A 22,094-nucleotide genomic window follows, 5' to 3' on the forward strand; every position below is an offset into this window, starting at 1 on the left:
ACCTGTATACATAAACTCATTAATGCATTTTCATAGCAATATGCTGATGTCATTTATGGGAAAAATGCCAGGTTGAAATATATCTGTGACTGGTTGCACAAAACACCTTAGGTGTTCTCCTTGAGTATGACACTTAAGACTTAATTTCTCTGTAGCTGAGGAACTTACACAGTTACACAGAATCCCCTAAAAAAACATTCCATTGTTAAGGAAAACTTATTTACTGGGTTGAAAGTGTGGTGATGAAAAGGCCTACAAATACTTGACCCTTAAGGTCAAGTTAGAGGCAAAACCTGTTTACTAAAATTGAGCAACCCTGAATGGTCTCACTCTGGAGAGAAGTCTTGAACCAGAGTGACCTGGCAAACATTGTGATGGGAAAACATTGTGATGGTGAAACATTGTGATGGGGAAATAGATGTCGTTGGCAGAACACCTTGTGGTAAAACGTCAAGAATTAAAGCTATAGTTGTTAATGTTGGAGAGGTAGCAAGATTTGAAAGCGGCACCTCCTCTAAGCTCCACCCCCTCCTCCCCTTCCTGTCAGTGCGCCGTCCAAAGCCATGGCTCCACAAACTTGAACGTGCATCCTGCAGTAGGTAGGAGTCAGCAGGGCAGAGGAGAGCCGAGTAAAATAACAAATCCCCCTGAAGCAAACAAATACAACTGAGGGAGCTGAAGGGCCTGAAAAGTGATGCAGAGGTTGCTGTCTAACAGAAAGACAGCAACCTCTGCATCACTTTTCAGGCCCTTCAGCTCCCTCAGTTGTCTTCACCGTTCAAAAGCTGCACCGATATTGACGTCTGGTTTGTCCTCTCGCTTTATCCAAAGCCTTTTTTGTCGCAGCCTTTTCTGCCTCCGACTTTCTTTTCTCAGCCTGTTTAGCGGGGCAAGCCGTTACAAGTAACACTGGAAGTGGTACTTTTGGCTGCATTTTCTCTGCCATTGTTCAGCAAACTCCTGCTAACTCTGTATTTCTGCTGAGGAGTGTGCTGAATATTTCCGGCAATGGTGACACGTGATGAGTGCACGCAGGGAGGAGGGAGGGAGGGACAGAGGGGAGCTCGTGCAGGACGAGACATGAAGCCATCTGATTGGTTCTTTCCATTCACACCGAATGGCAGGGATTGGTCAGAGTTTTTACAGGCCTGAAGCTGCCACAGAGGTCAGATTTTTTTCATCCCTTTTTCTGAACACATTATGTAGTATAGATATTATAGTTAGATAGTGAAAGAATGGCAGAAGAAAAGAAGACAAGAAAACCATACTGGTCAGAGGAGGAAAAGATTATACTTCTGGAGGAATACAATCATAGAAAGCACAAACTACAAAGTAAATTTGATCCACAAATACCAGAAAACAGAAAAGAGGGTGAATACAAGCATATTCAAGCAGACATTGTGAGAAAAGTTAAGTGTTATTTAAAGCACGTAAACATGTTCTAGTAAAAAAGTATGAACCTGCATAATAGGTCCCAATCGAGGTCCCTTTTCTTTCCCTCCTTCATTTCCTGTCATCTTTCTACTGTTAAGTCTCTCATAAAGGCAGGAAATACCCAAATATATACAGCAAAAAAGTACATTTTAGTCTGATGTTGGCACAAGAAGAAAGCTCATAAAAAATCCAAAAATTAAAAGATTTCATCCTCTTGAGAACATCAATGTGTTCAGTAAATTTCATCGTAATCTGCCAAATAAGTTTTGATACCTAAAGTCGGGCTCTAACTTTTAAAAACATCCCAAGCTACCTATAATATCCAAACTGTGAGGGGATCACAGAGGTGTTTTAAGAGCGCCCACTGAGGGCTGTGATATAAATATTTCATGGCAATCTGGCCAGATATGTTCCTCTGGATAAAGGCGGACTGAGCTGTGCTGGTACATGGTGCCCTTGAAGATACAAGTCTCAAAAGAAATATGAAGAGAAGACTGACCTTCAAAGAGAGCCATTATTAAATATATACAAATAGAGATGCAAACCTTCAAAGACTCCAGTGTCCTTATATTCTTGCCGCTGTTCACGAGCTGAACGGCATTAGCCTGATTAGTCTGCATCTACGTCAGGCCTTTAGCTATTACACTAAGTGGTCAGTCCATGCCTCTGTGTGTGTGTGTGTGTGTGTGTGTGTGTGTGTGTGTGTGTCCCCGTGTGGTGCACTGGCTAATGGAATCTCATTGATTCACTCCATTAACTCATTTTATTTCTTTGAATTTTTTTTCTCTCTCCCTCGACACAATTCATTTAAAGAGAGAAGATCTCAGTGCAGGCACACATCCGCGGACTGGTAAAGACTGAGTGACTGCCAAATGGCCACAGTCAGTGTGAATGCTAATGCTTATTTGTTAAATGGATGGGATAATGGGATATGGCTCTAAAGGATGGAGCCTGGGATGCATCTCGTGCACAACTCGTTTTACACAGGAGATTTGGGATTACGAGAAAAGTTATGAATTGATGTGATTTCATTCGATATAAAGCAACAATAAAAGAGAAAAAAAATAGGCAAATTAAAATTCTGATCGTGGTTGGTCCCTGACTCCGCTATTGTAATTCTGGACTACATCCAGGCTAAAGAAGGAAACGCTTCCCCTGCAGCGTAGTCTTATGCCCAAGATCTATCTATTTATGGGATCTCTGCAGTGAAAAGCCTTTTTCTTCACAATGTGAGATTATTGTATCACTGTACTTTCCACCAGAGTTCTCCAAAAGCCTGGTAAAGTTCCTTATTCTCATACTTGAGCAAGAAAATGTGAGCATGCTTTACTAACATCCTTCTTTTATTCTGTTTCTGATGCCAGCATTAAATACTGCACTGCACTGGGTGTTACTGTTAAAAAATAAAAGATTAAAAAGGTCTCTTCCCATTGTGCCTCCAGTGCAAGCGATGAGGGACAAAATCTCCCTCAGGCACAGCTCAACACAAAAACCCAAAAAGAGACTTTTGTTCTAAAAAGACTCAAGAAGATAACGACTTGATTTGACTACCTCAGATGGCTGAAGCCTCATAACAGCTTCAGATAAACTTTTAAATATATTTTTCACAAAAGAAGGATTGTGTCCGCCCATCACTGACATTTAAAGTCAGTTTGTTTGCTGTTACCTGACAGATAATTAAAGCAAGCAAAACCTGTTCATATGGACAGTTCAGCAAGGGAGGACACGCACAAAGAGAACAAAAGAGACTGAAACTAGAGTCTGGATTTTAAACGCTTCTGTTGACATATTAAGGCTGTGCAGACTGTGAAAAAATGTGCAAAAATTGCAAACATTTCAGTCCATGTTGGACTCTCCTCAGTGCAAAAAGAGGCATGCATGAGTCACCTTATATGTAGGTTACTCTACCGGTGTACCTAATCAGTCACCTGGGGCTTGATTGAACACACATGAAGCCAATTGCGAGCAGGTCAAGTCATCACAAGCACACCAGAATAATACAGCTCCACAGCACTGACACATTCTCATACACATACTAACATATTTATAATTAACTTTAAAACTTAACACATTTAAAACACAAGGAGACTGAAACAACTAACATGTCAAAAAAAGATAAAATAAGGAAGTAAAGTAAAACTAAAATCAAGATAAAGAGTTCTGAACAATCGGAAGTCTTTGTGAGGTTTTTTGATGAAGATTATAAACTCCGATCAGCCAAAACATTAAAACCACCGACAGGTGAAGCGATTAACATTGATAATTTTGTCACAGTGCAACATTCTGCTGGGAAACCTTTGGTCCTGGCATTCATGTGGCTGCCTTGCCTCCCAAGTCCCCACATCCGGATCGGATCGAGCATCTGTGGGATGTGCTGGTTCCCCACCTCACAACCAACAGGTCAGACACCACAGGAAGAGGTTCTGTGTCCATGCCTTGACATGTCAGAGCCAAGTCCAATACAAAATTGCACCACCGTGGATTAGAGGTACCTCTGGGAAACTAGCGCATCCCACAAATGCTCAATCAGACTGGGATCTGGGGAATTTGGTTTCAGGTCATTCCTGAGCAGTTTTTGGAGTGTGTTATGGTGCACTGTCCAGCTGGGAATGCCAGTGTCATAGGGGAGTGTCGAGAGCAGAAATGATAGACTTGTACACTGGGGATGGGACTCACTGGTACAGGAAGACTGTAAGATAGAGTCAAAGAAAAGCTTTCTAATGCTTTAATTTGGTCAAAGTCGAAGATATGTCTGCATTAACATTGAAGGAAAACCCCACTGCAACAATCAGGACCCTTGAATATTGTGTTAAAACAGGCCTGAAAACTGTGACCCCATCCTTTGAGGTTAAGGTCAGCTACATACTACATGATAGTTACTATGATTAAAGAGTTGGTTTACCCAAATTTAAATCATATGCTCTCTCTTGAAACTGGAATTACAGTCTCTAACAGTCTCTCTGAAAACAGTCTCTGAGTAGAGCAGATACCATTTCTGGAGAGACATGTTGAATTTTTAATGCAACATTTCATCACTGTGAGCACCACAAACCCCAAAAAATTCCCTTCACCTTCACTGTACCAGGGTACATATGAAAATTTCAGAGACATATCTCAAAACCAGGACAAATAAAACCAAATTTATGTGTCAAAAAAAAAAGGTCTAGCTGCATAGTTAGTTATCACTGGAGGTAAATAAGTTATGTGAGTGATGGTGCTCCTCAGTATCGCAGTGCTGGTGTGCGTGAGTCCTGCATAATATTTATACAGTCATAAAAAATCACTTTAACAAGCTGCATCCTGCTGGAAAAATGAGCGCTCTCACTTTCAGTTTAACATCCACAAATGCAGTGCAGTAGTTAGGAGGGTTCCTCCATCGCTTGTCACCACTTTAACAACACAGAATAAAAATGGCAGCCTCTTCCAGTTGTGGTTTCTAATGTTTTCTCCTCAGTCCTCTGTAATGGTCAGGGTCAGTCAGGTCTGTCAGTGCTCCTGCAGTCCCTGGCCTCAGTTAAATGGTGCTGTTATATAAGCAACCGGCGTAGGAGTGGAAGGTTGGAGTAAGGGCAAGGTTGTTAGTGAGCAGAGCAGCCCTGCCTGCCTGAGATGTGACAACACAGATCTAATCGTGTGCCGGCGGCTATTCAAATCCAAAACAACATCAGAAGAAAAATCTGACGACGAATATTTTTGCCCAGAAGACATTTTTCACTTCGATGAGATGAGTTTGATCATTTTTGAAAATCAAACTTTGTGTTTTCTGCGTGTAAAGCCTGCAAACGTTCACCATGAATTTATTAAAAGTTATTTTATTCTTTGTAGCGCTGGCGAGTAATTGGCTGAATGCAAAACGAGGCAACATCGACAACCTGAGAATGAGATTTGAAACTTGGTGGAGATCAAAGACTCTGATGTTTTCATGAGAGCGTTTTTGACTTCGGGCACACTGACGACTTTTTCTTGCATTTTTGATGTAAACTATTAGATTTCTGCTGTGAAGTTTGAAAGCAGCAAATTAATATACCCTCATGGCTAACACACAAACTCATACACTTTTCTCTCTCATCTCTTCACTCTCGCTTGCCTCTTTTCACCCTCAAATCAGACCTGAAACTGATGTGATCCTGATTGCTGAGTACACTGAGGGGCGAATACATACAGAATGGATTGCAGCCACTGAAAGCACCATGAATTGCTCATCACTTGAAACCGCTACTTGTCCCGTCCAAAGGTCTGATTCACAAGAGACATTGGCTACTATTATAGTATAGTAGTATAGTATAGCGCAAACATGCCCATTAAGTTTTGCAACTGAGTGAATTTCTTTTTTTTTTTTGCATCTGTTGGAATTAAGCCACGTGGAAAAACACAAATGTTGCCTTTGTGCCAAGAACACAGTGGGCAGATCAATGGAAGAGAGAAAAAGAAAACTGAAACTGAAACAGAAAGTCAAAAGTGAAATTCTCCTTTGATATATCTGCTCATGGCGATGCCTTTGCCTTCTACAATCACTGCTACCATGATCACTAGGTAACCACATGTGGCAATTAGCGCTGGGCTTTGTCTATAGCTTCTTTGCATATGACATCATACATCAATGCACTGTACAGATGGAGGGTAGTGAGCTGGAGGCAACACTACACAAACCTCCGTCTAAAAAAAGCCAATTAAAATCCCGAAAATAGTAAGATGTAAAGGGGAGAAGAAAAAACAAAACAGAGAAACATCGCCAGGTGTGGATCAAAAATCTCCTTCAGTACGCCGGAGTGGAGTCAACTAGTGTCAAATGTTAACATTAAATTGTTGTGTAACACATGCCTCAAATTGGAAGGAATTACAAAGCAACTTCTCCGTGTTTTTAGCCACGACACAGATTTCTGACGGCATTTTAACAGACCTCTGGGGACGGTTGAACTCGTAGGTAGAAAATAATAACTAAAGTTAGCTAACGTTAGCTTGACAGCGGTGCATCCATGTACTAAGTTGGAATTAGGGGTGTGCCATATCATTTAATTCACAATAATACCGGTATATTTTTTAATATCATATTAAAAACTCATGTTGTGATATTCGCAATATTTCGGCTTGTTGACATACTGACGTCATACTGTTACCCATGGCAACAACAAGCATGGCTGAAAGCAAAATTATGACCGACTCCGCAGTGGTTCCAAAAAGAGGAGCAGCTTCAGTAGTGTGGAATAAACTGTGGCGTCCTGAATGTTGTATGAACAGCCCCGGACTTCTCAGACTCTTTTAGTGACTTACAATTCAGAGGGAACTCATTCAGTGGCTCCTCTGGCAGCAGCACAGCGTCTCTTCCTCTCCTCTCTCGCCGTGTGCACAGCAGAGTCGGTGTCGTCAAGTGATTTTGTCATAAACCTTTGGTAATGTTAACCTATGTGATGATCAGTAAAAAAGTCCATATATGTGAATGTGCGATAGTTGTGGTATCATAACAGCCTGTCACAGGTTACAGCGTGATGATTAGAGGAGAAATGGCAGAGCATAAAGGTCCAGGTGGAAAAAACAACAACTCAGTCATTTAGGATTTTGTTAAAAGAAGGAAATCAACTGTTGATTCATATATATAGATCCCAGGGGACATTTTTTGTATTTGGGAGCTGTTTAAATGTGTAATTTGGGGTAGATTTCATTTTGTTGAACTATTAATATTGTATACAGAATCTGAATCTCACTCTGAGTTACTGATGTTGTTCACATACTAAACAGAAATGATCTCTCATTTGTTAGTTTTTACTGAATATTATACAAATCTGTTAAATCACCAGGAATATTGTTATCGCAAAAATACAATGAAATATCAAGATATTATTTCAGGGCCATATCGCCCACCCCTAGTTTGGAATATCAAAGGCAGTTATACTCAAGCACATTCACTCATCCTGCCAAAAACAAGACAGCAGTCATTTCAGTCATGAACCCAACTGTCCAAAAAGTACTTTTAGTCCACTGGACTCTTCCTACGTGCTATATCATAGGCAACTGGACTTGCTTCCTGAAGACGTTTCACCTCTCATCCAAGAGACTCCTTCAGTTCTGAAGAAGCCATAAACTGAAGAGGCCTCTTGGATAAGAGGTGAAACATCTTTAAAAACTCAAGTAAGTTTAGTTGCCTACGATATAGCACTGACCTGGATGACTCTTGGTGAATCTTCACCAACACTGGACTCTTGTTCGCTTTCATTCACATCCACACCTTTTATCTTGTCTATTTTTACAGTTTTAATTTTATACTTGTTTTTAAGATCTATACACACTGTGTGTGCTTTCAGAATCTGTGTTGTGCAATTGTTTCTAATCAGTGTATTGTCTTGTCTTGTATGTGGAGCCACATCAAAGAAGATTTTCTGTTACAACAGACAATAAAGTTTTCTGAATCTGAATCTGAATCTGAATTTGCTTGCTATGTAACGTTAGTAATGTTAGGAGAACTGGAGGGCGAGGGAATTTGTTGAACGATGTGTCCAAGCCGGGCAAGTCGTTGGTTGTGGGAAAAATGACTTTTCTTTGTATGGATCACATCAAACATGAGTTTCAGTTTTCTTCATCTTACCCTTTCTGTATTCCCTTTCCTCTTTATCCTATTCACACAGCATGAGGATTTATTGCTTCTTTCCCTCCGTTTGAGTTTGGCGCATCATAATAGTCATGTGATTGCAAAGAAGCTATTGGAATATTTTTGCAATATGGCTTATTTGCATGGAAAGGGACCAATTTTGCATCAAATGTATGCATGCTACGTTATTTAAATGGGTGCAAATAGCACAGGAGCAATGAGAGAGCACCGCAGTTAATGGTACATTTCAGTTTTTGCGGGTGCTTTTAGTTTATTTATATCTTATTTGTGCAGGTTTAGCGGCCGCAAAAGCCGCGCAACCTCTTTCTGAATTCGTCTTAAGTATTGTTTGTTGTTACCTGACAGATGAATCCAGTCGAGGTACACTGTCGAACCCAGAGGCTGAACTTCCTCTTCTTCCTCTTCCTCAGCTCTCTTTCCGTGCAGGTGGTAATGAACACCGGATCCTCGTCTATCAACGGCTCATGAAGAACCTGCAAACACACAGGATGAGTTACTGTAAGATTGTCTCGGTGGATTTTTATATAACCAAGTCACAAGTAAAGTACTCATTGTGTTCCTGGAGAAGAGCTGGCCTTGAGAAGAGAGAATAAAAAGTATTTTTGTGTGCGGCATAAGAGCGAGGTTGTGTTGATGATGTAACATTACAGCGAAGGGTTAGAGAGGGAAGGCAGCCAATCGAAGATCCTAACAAGTCTCGTATGTGTGTGAGGGTGATACACTAGAGAGAGAAAACAGTGTCCTCGGCAGAAACACGCTCTCAGCTGTGCCGATCTGTCTGCAAAAGCCTTCAGAAGAACACCTTTCCCTTTTTTCTGTTGTTTCAGTTTTTGCTTTGTCCTTCATATTTGCATTAATACGCTATCCGCTTCAGTATTTCTGTCTGTCTGCATCTTTCTTTTTATAACCACGAGAAGAAAAAAACAACAAAACAAAACAAAAGAAAGACATTGTCTGTGGTTCGCTTTTTAGCTTCAGACCAAACCAAAACAAAATAGACAAAATAAAAAATAAATCTAAAAAAAATAAACAAGGCATGACTGTAACTGTGTCCCAAGTGGTAAAAATAGAGAGAAAAGAAGTGTTTACTCCTTTAGACTTTTCTCAACTTGGCTATGAATGATGCAGGAAATTCACTGAGACCTGGGGGAAAATGTCTCGAGGAAGTTATCACAAAAACAGTGGTTCTGCTGTCTATTAAAAATTAAATATGATGGAAAATAATAAAGCCAAGCAGTTATTGAGTTATCTAAACGCTTTTATGATTCTCCACCTTTATAACAAGCACCAGAGTAAAGCTGGAATGATTGGCCAGTTAATCAATGAGTTGATCCAAGGGATGCGCACGATTAGTCGTTGGTACTTTCGCTTGCATCAGAAATGCTGGTCGGATCAGTAGACGAACTGAATATAGACCTAACAGATGACGTCTGGGATAAATGTTTAAGGAATATACACAACTGTTCAGTCAATGTCAGACTCAGTCTTGCACAGTTCAAAACTTGAGAACATAGACATAGACTCTATTATTCCAGGGAAAGGCTACATAGCTTTTTTACTGATGTGCCACCTGTCTGTAATCGCTGTAACTCCACAATCAGCAATTTAGCACATGCTCTCTGGTCATGCAGTAAATTGTAGACATATTGAAAGAGCATTTTTCACTGTTTGTCTGAGACTTCTGGGAAATCTTGGGAATCTGATCCACTCACAGCTATCCTCAGAGCGACTAGCTCCTTTTCCTCTGAGAATACCGAAAAAAAATGGCTGTTTTATTTGGAATGGTGATCGGAAAGAAGTTAATTTTATGAGTGTGGAAGATTCTACGGAAGCGTATTGCATTCACTTGACAAATTAAAAAAGCCATGTTTTTCTGAGTAATTTTTTCTGTTTTTTTGGAGTAATTTATTTATTTTTCTGTTTTTCGTGGTAATTTTTTTCTGTTTTTCGGGGTAATTTTTTTTCCTGAACGAGAACGAGATACTTCAAAATCTCGTGAGAAGCTCCCACCTGGCACCTGCAAGTGACCCCTGCATCCATGGTGACTCCTGCTCATGGATGTATTTTGCATCCATGCTCCTGCTCCTAGACAATTTCAACTACGGGATCAATAAGGGTAAGGCATGTAATTAGTTACACACAGGGTATGATAATCTAGCTATGTTTTCGACTGCATCCTTGTAGAGTAGGCCAATCGCTCAATGTGACAGGTTAGGTTAAAAAAAAATAAAAAAAAAAATTACCATGAAAAACAGAAAAAAATTACCACAAAAAACTGATAAAAAAAATACCCCGAAAAACAGAAAGAATTACTCAGAAAAACAAGGCTTTTTTTATTTGTCAAGTGAACGCAATACGCTTCCATACTATTCCCACATATGATGTAGGGTTAAATGAAATGACTAACACATGACATCTTGGAGAGACTGAGATTCTATAAGGAGGACAAAGGGTGTTTGATAAGATTTGGGACCCTGTACTGAAATTCTTTCAGAGCGAATGCTAATGTAATAATATTTTTTACATGAAGCACCTTGCTGTGTATATCTTCCCTTTTCTGTATATGTAATTTTTACTACTACTACTTTGTGCTAATTGCTCTGACTGTGGCCACTGTTACATGTGATGTGCTATGCTTGTTGGCTTTGTTTAAACATATAAAGAAATGCTAGTCGGTTAAATTTATTATTAAAATACCCAGAGGAAAATGGGAGGAGTTCGAACAAACACATATGTGCACTCTCACACACACTTCTTGCTAAGCTGAATGAGAGAGGTGCTTAGGGCTTTTCCTTAGTTGGCCCCATGGGAGATCCTGAAAAGACCGGACGTATGTGTGTGTGTATGTGATTGTGTGTATGATTATGTGTGTGTGTGCATGAAAGAGTTATTATGTGAGTGTGTTTTTGTTGAATGGAGATGAGTTGCAATGTTAAATACTCAGTAAAGAAATGTCAAGTCAAGTCATTGTCATTGTCATGTTTTAGAGCACAGAGCACACACATTTCAGTAACATTTGAAATATGATTTGGTATTTGAAAAAATGTGATTAAAGCTTATAATATGCACAATAATATTTCAGACAATGTTTGACCTGTTTGACCAACCTCCTTGTGGGAGAAAGCCAAGCAACCCGGAGAAAATACCCGCTGACACAAGGAGAACATAAAAAACTCCACGTGGAGAGGCTCCCCGACCCCAGGTTCGAACAAGGAAGAATTGCTATAGGCGACAAAGCTAATCACTGCACCACCATGTCCCCAATGTTTGACCTTATAGATTCAATTTGGCTACAATTTGTCTGTTAATTATAAATGGTAAATGGACTGTACTTGTATGGCGCCTTTCTAGCCCTTCCGACCACTCATAGCACTTTTACACTACATGGCACATTCACCCATACACACACTGGTGGCCGAGGCTACCACACATGGTGCCGCCTGCTACTCAGTAACCATTAGCACACACTCACACATTGATGAAACAGCCACTGGGAGCAATTTGGGGTTCAGTATCTTGCTACAGGATATTCTGACATGCGGAGTGGAGGAGCCGGGGATTGAACCGCCGATCTTGGGATTAGTGGACGACCCACTCTACTTTTGAGCCACTGCCAAAAAAACTGAACATCTTTGTGTTTTGTTTGTTGCTGATTTTGTGGTCATCAATTAAACTGATGAACACAACTGAAGAAATGTCTAAGTTTATATAAAAAAGCAGGGTGAACTGTGGCATCTTTCTCTCTTCTTTCTCTTGTGCATTTACTGTTTGCCAGATCTGCTCACTGTCTTTAAATAGTCCAAAAAGGTCAGATGAGATACTGAGGATGAATTTCCCAACGGGGATTAACTAAAGTATTAAATGCTGGTGCACATTCACGAACACATCCAAACAGGGGCATTAACAGGAAACACACACACAAAACCAAATATTATCTAACCCTTTCTTGGACAATTACATGAGCACAGTACACATAAATCCTGGCCAAATATTTCCTTTTGGCCACAACCAATATTTGCATTTCAAATGTCTCTCCCTTCCTCCGGTGTCTTCCCCGCCTCAGCCTCCTCCCGCTCCATCATGATTTGACTAAAGCTGAAGTGCGCAGTGACCAACAGCTCTCTCCGGCTCCTGGACGGAGCGCAACAAGTCATTTCCAAGTCAAATATGGAGTTATGGATTATACAAGTGGAAAATTAATTAGGCTATCTAGCCTCTGGATGGATGACATCACTCAAACCACAACGGCCTTTTAAGAAATATCTCATCCTGTCGCTACCACACATTAGCACAGCGGTAGCTCCTGCAGCACGCTTCTCTTGGTGACCAGATATTTCTCTGCACCTTATCTTAACAGCTGAAAAAAAAGGTAGTGCTCATGAATGCCTCGAGTAAATCATTTGCAAGGGTTCACTAATCCTGTGCTGGACAAAGAACGGAGGAAAATCAATCCACTCACTCAACTCACAGTCTTGCAGTGGATGTTCTGTGAGGACTGCGACAAATGCTCTCAAAGATTTTACACTTGCAAATCAATACAAAGCAATGTCAACAGATCATCTTAGCGACTGCAAAACTGCCAGACTGACACAGAAAATGTGAAGCGTCGCTGTCAACAGGAGCTGACATGACATGCTAATATTCAGCACTGCATTTGTTCACACGTTAGCGCCCATGTTCACACACACACACACACACACACACACACACACACACACCACATCATGTTGAATAATACTCAGTGGCAAATAAATCCAGGTCACACAGGCTCACATGTAGAGAGATGTCCTGTATTTGAACAAAAAAATGGATGATGCAGTTTCCTCCTGTTTCTCATTTTTTGACACTTAAAAATAGAGCTGAATTGTTTTTAATCAATTATCATAATCAAAATAATAATAATAATAATTCACATAATCAAAACAGTCTTTTTTTTAAGCAAAAAATGCCCTAAATTCTCTTGTTCCAGCTTCTAACAGGTGACTATGTGCCAGTTTTCTTCTTTAAAGGAGCATTGTGTAGGATTTAGTGCCATCTAGTGGTGAGGACTGCAGATTGCAACCAGATGAAACTTCCCCCATGTGCCAAACGGGAATCCCGGTTAGGCTTTCTTCAGCGTTCACTGTTCAGGAGGTTTTTACAGGAAGCTGAATTATCTGCAGAGGTCTCTTCCTCTCTAACACAAACAGATCAAAGATTTAAACTGGTAAAAACACTAAATAAAGCGGCTGCACGTTACAAAATCATTGTTTTTCCGATGTAGTTTGGCTCGTTGGGGAGGGGCTGCTAACTACTTTGGCCAAGGCGTTTTTGCGCCAGCCACTGTTGTGGAATAATAATGATAAAGAATTGGTACATCATGACAATTTATAGTGTCTGACAAACAGGCACTGTAGGTACTGAAGGTACTTTGTGATGCTTCCTGTTATTCAGATAACCGATTCTGAAAACAAGTGCTTCTCCTCACATAACCAAATTTGGCCAGAGTCATGTCAGATCATCTGGCTGAAGTCACATCAAGTCATCTACACTATAACATCAAAGTTAGCAGTGTTTACCAGTGTTTGGTTTGTCTGTTTTGGGCTACTGTAGAAACATGGCGGTGCAACATGACAGACTCCAGTCATACTTACTGCAATAAATTCTATTTCTGCCAATAGAGTGTGCCAGGGCTGACGTCAAAACCCGGAAGTTTAGCATCGCGCTGGTTCCCGGAAGAGAAAGTGAATGTGATTTTTGCATTGCGTTTTGGATTATGTCAGTACTTGGATTATGGCTAACACAAGTTTATGATACTTACAAGTTTTGTTCAGCGAGATAATCTTCACATATGAACACCTTTCATACCGCATTTGAAGCTTAAATGCGATCGCCAGAAGTAAAAAGCGAACGTTAGGCTTTAACGGACTACATGACTACTCCACGTCGCATGACTCTTGACGTCACCGCCACTAAGCTTTCAACTGATTTCGGCCGCTTTATTTTAAAAACATTGTATAATGGGAAAATCGGACTGTTTAAGCTAAATAAGAAGCTGTAATGGACTGCCAGCACTCTCGTCTGTTCAGGGGTGATGACGTTTAATGTCCCCGACAGGGTTTGTAGTCGTATTGAGCAACTTGTTAGCAACCGCCTTTTTTACGACACGTAAAAGCTTCAACATTCACAAGTAGGGTATTTACTGACGTGTTTTATGTCGTAGTACAAAACCTGAAACTCGCTTAAGCTTTTGTTAACCACAGACCTTATTCGAGGCATTTTACCAAAATCCCATTCAAAAAACGGATTGACTTTTAGATGAGAGTGCTAAAAGCGCTAACGGAGTTCCGGGTTTACTGGCACACTCTATATATCCTCTTAAATCCTACACACTGGACCTTTAATATCAACCAAACAGTGCTCAACTGTTGATATTAAACACGGCAGCTTGGACTTTTGAAAACTGTAATTTCCATTTTTTGCTATTTTTTGTCATTTCACTGACTGAATGATTAATTGATTCATTGTGAGAACAAACAACAGATTAGATGATAATGAAAATAATCATTAGCTGCAGCCTAAAATCAAACCAGTACATCAGCCTCTTTCCTTCCTTCTACGTCAGTCATTAAATGGGCTGATTACTTTTCCATTGTCTGTGGAGCAACAGTTTCCGTCTGTGCCACTCTCGCTATCTGGGCCCACTCTCTGCCCCTGGCACAGAAAACCAACAGATAAAACAAACTGGCCTAGATACACATGTACATCTCCACAGCTAACGACGCACACACGCTGTCTGACAGCCGGTCTGCCCTCATTGTTTCACTTTAGTCAGTTTTAGATTTAAGTGGATGGAGAGACATGAAACCGTTTATTACTTCACAATGCAATAAACTCATCAGGATTTACATTCAGACTGCTTTGACGGCACAATGACATCGCTGATTGAGACTTGGCTGTGATATGAGGAGGGGGGTTTGCTCTTAACAGCCTGTGTTCCCAAATGCATCACAGCGCTGACATCATCTCGCACAATGACGATGATGTTATAGCACTCATAGTGCAGGAAGGCAATTTAATCAACTGCTTCCCAGAAATTCATTAATTTTTAAGAGCTTGACAGTGTCTACAGGGGTGGCATCAAGATCCCACTGGAATATGATTAGTCAACCCCAATGCCCTCCTCCTAACCACAGTCTGAATACGTCAGGTTGACTTTTATGCAACCCACTCCCAAGGATAAATGGTGGTACTGTACCTTTCTTGTCTTGAAAAGCGCCTATAAATAAAATCTACTGTTCTTATTATCATTTCTGCAAACCACAGATATGTAACATTTGCAGGTTATTATGTAGCAGATATGTTGAACTTTATGTTTCTTTACATTTCAGCAGCCCTGTAGTTAATGTGTGGTTATGATTAGGCATAAAAATCTCTTGGTTATGCTCAGGACAAGATCATGTTTTGGCTGAAAATACTCAGTTTTGCTGGCACAGTTACAACTGGAGACGCTGGGATGTTTCGGTTTGTTGCTTTTGAACATTGGTCTGCGGCTTGGCAGCCATCTCGCTTAGGTCTCACGCTGTCCACCATCCCCTCCTCCTCCTGATGACAAAGTCTGCTCATTTACACACAATCAGACCTATGTAAAAATGTTTCGTATCTGTGGTTTCCAGAAATGTACAATGCTAACATTTTCCTCTAGCAACTGTGCTGGTTATTTTCTACGTTTCTAACTCATTGTTATTGCTGCCTATTTCGGCCAGAACACTCCCCGAAAGATTAAAGCTGCATTAGTCTTTTTTTTTAACATAAACAATCGCTGAAATGACAGCATGTAAAGTGTAAGTGTAAGGTGTCGCTTGTAGTGACATACCTACAGAGAATTATCACCTGACTTAGCTCTACTGATTATTTTAGGCCCTTTAAAGGGATAGTGCACCCAAAAATGACGTTTGAATCTGGGGCGTCATAAGCCTCCATTAGGTGGAGTTTTGTTGCTACCTCCTGTCCCCTGGGATCTCCGCAAGTGTTGTGAGGACTCTAAAACTTCACCTGAGCCTCCATCGGCATATGGGAGAGTAGATAATGGCTAAATTTTCATTTTTGGGTGCACTATCCCTTTAAGCTTATTGTTTTGGTTTTATGGCCCACGACTCTCCTGTTTTGGTCCACTCTCATTGCTCTCAGCACAATTTCAACTGCAAGAGGCAGCTGTTTTCACTAAAAAATGCTGCAATCTATTGAACTTGGAACATGGAAAATTGCAATGGAGCGGTCATTTATGTCTGAATTGCAAGCCAGAAGCTTGGAAAAGATTCAGTTTGCCTGATTTTGCCAACATAAACACATATGACGTCACAGCAACATGGCGGCACTTACAGTGTATGGAGCACAATTATCTTTTCATTTGTTTTTATTTTTTATGTAGTGTTTGTGTTCTATAACTCTAGATCACACTATTACACTCAACACCCACAATTTTGAGTTGTTGGTTATCTTAATGAGCAACGTAAAGCAAGACAGCTGGCTTATTTCATACCCCATCTCTCCTTACTAATGGCACTGTGTTGAGTAATGTAGGTCCTCTTTATATGCTTGTGAAGCTCAGAAACTTGCCGGACAAACATTATGATGATTTCTTGAGCAGATGCACTGGGTTGCATTTAGATCGGAAGTCAGAATCAGAATTATCGACGTCTGACTGAATTGCAGGGAAGCTCACATAAATTTGACTGTACACTTCCTGCCCAGCATTGAAGGGTTGACAGACAAAATGAGCAACTAGCTGGTGAAATTTATTTCTGGTGACTGGACCTCTCTCAACCATGAGTCAGTGGTAAATAAAAAGATGTTAACTCGGGACGATCAGGAGAAACAACACACTATGATCTCTGTTCCTTCTGTCAATTGCCACAACACTCTGCTCTTAATAACACACACTTCAAACTTGATCTTCATCAGCTTTCAGAAAACATGCTTGAGTGGTTGCTGCTGCCTCTCTTTGCTCAAGAAGAGCGCATCACTTTGTATTGTTTCTCAAGTTGAACAAGAGCACACAGATGATATACAAGTGCTAATTTGATATCACAGATTCTACTTCAATCTGGTTTGTTTATCCGCTGCTCCTTTAGAATCTGCAGTGCTGCTGTTCATCCGGAAAAGAAAGTAAAGTAGGAGTCGAATAAACTTCCAGCCCACCCAAAATAGAGTAGCAAGGCTGGCGCTCCACTGCCCCAGTTGCATAAATGTAACTCTAATGCGTACAGTGCAACTGAAAACAAGTGGAAGTGAGTCCTCTGGAGGGGAGGTCGTCAACAATGACTGCCTCATCCAAATACTTGCTGTGTAGACGGTTTCAAACTGGGGCTGCTTGGGGGAACTATTTAGTTGGTTCACCCTACTTCAAAAGAAAACTGTCTTTGCATTTTTATTTTACAAGGTAACTGGGGGACTCCTTTGCTGCTGTATTAACAGTGCATACATATACCTTAAAGTGAACATACACTGCCAACCAGAAAACAGTGAGTCAGCAAATCTCTGATGTCTAAAATATGAACTTAAAATGTCTCGAAACATTTTGTCTGCTGTTTGCCAAACATAGATCAGCACTAGAAGTTTCATATGTCGCATTTCTTAGAATACCCTGCATTATTAATGAGAGGTCATAAAAGATATAATGCTTGATGTCAGCTGTGTTGTTAAATCTCGTTGACCCCTGAAGGACGAGTAAGTTCTGGGTGTGAGTTAATAAAAAGTATAATGTTCAAAGCAGGTCACGGAAATGTAGAATCAGTATGAGAATGAGATATGTAGCACCGAGCTGTCTTTAATTATAAGATGCTTTAGGGCAGTGGTTCCCAACTGGTCCAGCCATGGGGTCCAGATTTCTGCTGAGTCATTAGTTCAAGGTCCAAACAGTTTAATACAGTCAGCGTCATACTTTCGTTTGGATATGTTGTTGAGCTAGTTTGCTGTCTGTCAAGTAGCTGTCACTTAATCTACTGCAGGAAACGGCACTTCAAAATAAAAATTCTGCGCTGGAAATTCACTGTACTTCAAAATAAAGTGTTTTTTACAAATCTGACAAGTGTGCAAGTCACTTCCAGCCCATTCAGAATGGACCCGTGACCTACTTTTGGACCACGACCCACCAGATGGGAACCACTGACTTAGGGACACCCAGGCGTGCAGGAGAGTTCACCCACCTGTGTCTGTGAAGGTCTGAAGGTGCAGCTAAACGACTGCTGCAGTGAGTCCAGGAAGGGCTGGATCTTGTACAGGCCCTGGTTGCTTCCCTGTGACGGCCGGAAAGCCACAATGTGGAAGTACTTGAGGATCTTCTCGAAGCGCGCCTGGCTCATCTTCAAGGCGATGCTCCGGTTGCTGAAGAAGCCCGAGCTCCAGATGCTGAGCACTGACTCACAGCGGTGCACACTGGTGGAGGTGACGAAACCCAGGAAGGCCTTCATCTCCTGGGCTGTAACTGGACGCCAGCCTTCGTCTGAGCCGAAGCGCTCCTGGAACTTCTTGGCGTACATGTTAGTCTGGGTGACCATGTTTTGGATGCAGTTGTCCGGGACGAAGAGCTGGAAGAAGTCCAGAGCTGTGGCAGTGGCTGGCATCTTCTGAGCGGGGCCTGGATCAGGAAAGAAAGGACAAAAAAGGATTATGACAGAGGGAAACGGACAGATTGACAGATAGAGAGCCCCGTGTGGGATAACTCACAGACGCAAGTGTCACTTAATCCTACTTTTTAAAGTTTGGCAGCAGGCCTACAATTTGACTGCCTTTGCTGAATAAAAAGTTTCTCTTTTGACACTGTAAGACACGATAAAATTAGATTTTGTTGAGCCGTCACTGTCAAGGCTATGTGGGATGCATGCAAACAGTCTCTTGCTTACATAAACTCCATTGTCATCTCATAAGACGAATCAGTAAAAGACAGAACATCCATCAAGGTAGTCTTATATTGTATTAAACTGTCAGAAGAACACACTACTCTCACATACAATCGCTGTGCTTTTTCATAAATCAGCCACAGCGGTGTTTGGTGTTAATGTCAGAGGCCCAGGGCAGCGGTTAGACTGTTTACACAGTATGACAGCCACCACACTGTCGTCCTTGTCACAGCGTGGCGTTTCTACGCTTGCCGAAGGTTTCAGTGTCTTGTTGTTTTAGCGTTATGGCAGGCAATGAGTCAAGATCATGATCTGATAGTCGTGTCAGGAGAGAGCCATGAATGAAAGGCGTCAGAAGTCGTACTGTCAGTAAAGCACCAGCTGGTGAAAGATAGGGTTGTATGCACGTTGTAGCGTAACAGACCTTAAAGGGACAGTTCACCCCCAAATCAAATGTACCCATTTTTCCTCCTAACTGTAGTGCTGTTTATCAACCTTGATGTTTTTGTCTGAGCTGCAGAGTGTTGGAGATCAGCTGTAGAGACGTCTGCCTTCTCTCTAATATAATAGAACTAGATGGCACTTGGCTTGTGGTGCTCAAAGCACCAAAAAAACAAAGAGTTTCCCACACACACTTATTTTTAGCAGTATTTGCTGCCTGCCACACATTAATTTTCTATTTTTGGAGCTGGAAAGTTAATTAGGAGCACTGTTGGAATATATATGTTCCGTTATTCGGACTACCACACTCTCAGAGTGCAGAGCGTACTCTGGGCACAACGCCAGGCACAGTGGAAGTGAAACTTTTTTTAATCCATACAAAAAATAGAATACTCTGTTAGAGTTCTTAGAGGAACTCCACTCTGAATTAGGTGTTGCCCGTCATTTGTTCAACCAATTTTACATGAAACCAGCTGCGTTCTCATCCAATCCATTGACCTGATCTGATCAACTCTGATTGATCCAACTACAAAACTGATTGACTGATCAAATCTTCACCCCGCGACTCAAACTCAACAAGCTTAATAGATGCATAAATTCTGATTCTGTGGGAAACACTGCAGCAGCAATGTCTCTCTCCAGAAATCCTGACCCGGTTACTCAAAATAATCCACAGACCTTGTTGTGAGCAGTTTCATGTTGGGTCTATTTTCTTTCTGAACTGCACCGTGCAGAAGAAAGTGTGCATCTACTCATGTATGAGAGGCTTGTACTTGTGGCAGCATGAGATGTCAACATTAATACAGTTGTCCTCCTCAGCTGAGCTGTAACATTAGCTAACTCAGGTGAGCCTACGGGTGTTTTTCATATGTATTTTTCAGAACTTTGAGCACCACATGCTGAGAGCAATCTAGTTTCTTTATATTATATATTCTTTATATATATGATATGATGAGTCATAAATGGCACTACAGGTAAGAGGGACTGATTTTGTGGTGAACTTTCCTTTTCAAGCAATAGATATACTGTTGAAATTGTTATATTAAAATAACAATTAAATGATAAATAGCACAAAATAATTATAATAAACAGCTTTGGGGGTAGAACTAACAAAAAAGGTTAAGTCACCTCAAACAGCATGACTGGATTCAAAAAGTTTTCTCCCTGTTCTATGAAGCTATTTTCCCTCTTTTATATATTGTCATTAATTAGTTTCCTGAAGGGAAAATTACATTTACCTTCCATTTAAAAGCTTTCTGTGTGTACGCTTTTAGGTGATGTATTGGAGTCACACAATCAATACACAATGCAGTGACTGGCTTGATGTGTTTGCTCTAGTAAATTAGATATTTTCTCTAAGGCTGTTGATTGCGAGAGAGAGAGTATGGACGTCGAGAAGAACAACTTCAGGCTCAATTGAACAGCACGATCTCATTATCTCTGAGCAGAGTTGAACAAGGTTTTCATTCTCTCTATTCCGACTCCAGTCCTGAGTGGCTGCACCCGCAATAATGAAGGACTTTTACTTCAAGTCTTTTAATGCTGAGTTAAAGATAACATGTACAAGGCTTAAACCTAAATGGTACACTATTTAAGTGGTATGTGGAAGAGCACAAGAAGAAAATAGACAGTAGAGTACAAGCACGCCCACAAAGCTCAGCTCGCGGCCAAGACAGCAGAAGAAGTCGGGCCGCGGCTCAAAATCCGCTCATTTGCATTCTATTAGACTTGAAAGCTGAATGTAAAATCCAGCGTGACTCCAAAAAATCGAGCCACTCCTCCATAAAAACATCAGACACTGAGATGGAAGGTCCACGGAGGCGAAATGACTCACCTCAGCTCCTCTCAGGAGTAAGCCAAAAATACAACCTGAAGAGGAGCTCATTTTTACAGATAATGGAATTGTTTCAATCTATTTCCTCCATAGATCTTCTTTATACACCCCTGCCAGCTTATCTACAGCACGGCCTACATCACGCTGATAAAACAGGATCAAACATTTACATAATTCTTCTTTCAGACTACTAATATTAGCTAATGTTTCTCTACACAGGAAGCTTTCAAATATCAATTTCCCACATTACAAAACTCCACCTACGTTGCACTCACAGACAGAAGTATAATCCCTCATGATTATCAGCTGTTGTAGTATTTCTATTGGCGAGGGACAAACATCTGCCTGGTAGAGCTTTTATAGCCACGGATTTAAGAATGGGAGATTAGCGTGTAGTTGGGGTGGATAAACCCTTCATGTAGACGAAACATGCTTTGAGCTCAGTTTTTAGCGGAAATTACAGAGAGCACTGAGACTGAGAGAGATTTCTGAGTACGCTCTCAGACAAATCCCTGCTATGGCTGGGCCATATACTAAAATTAATACCACAATATTAATAGAAATGTACATTTTTTATGTCAATATACAATGGTGTCATTAAAAATATTGATTTATCTATACATGTCAGTGGTGAAATCTTGAAATTGTTTCAATATTTATTTTCTGCAGTATCGATACACTGGTAGCAGCTGCGCTTTCTTGCTCTACATTACTGTTAAAATTTATTGAAGTCATTTTGTTGTTATCTATTACTAACCAAGACAAGAAGAGTCATCATTGTAATGTTACAGCCTTGTTAAATATATATCTTAATAAGAAAAATTAACCTTTATGCCCTCAATGCCAATTTTACCCATGGCAAATGGTGTGAAATCAGTATTTTTCAATTCAGTTCAATTCA

At 40.7% G+C, this 22,094-nt stretch overlaps 1 protein-coding gene across 1 annotated transcript in view; it reads right to left on the reverse strand.

Moving 5' to 3' along the window:
• Positions 1-22,094, reverse strand: part of pgbd5 (piggyBac transposable element derived 5) — a 37,289-nt gene that overhangs the window by 10,532 nt on the left and 4,663 nt on the right. Inside the window, exons 2-3 of the mRNA XM_033613524.2 lie at positions 18,226-18,656; positions 8,377-8,511 (exon numbers count right to left, since the gene is read on the reverse strand). Of these exons, the coding sequence (XP_033469415.1) occupies positions 8,377-8,511; positions 18,226-18,656 (566 nt within the window). The remainder of the gene's footprint in view (positions 1-8,376; positions 8,512-18,225; positions 18,657-22,094) is intronic.

Source organism: Epinephelus lanceolatus, chromosome 17, assembly GCF_041903045.1.
Source record: "Epinephelus lanceolatus isolate andai-2023 chromosome 17, ASM4190304v1, whole genome shotgun sequence".
Taxonomy (NCBI): Eukaryota; Metazoa; Chordata; class Actinopteri; order Perciformes; family Serranidae; genus Epinephelus; species Epinephelus lanceolatus.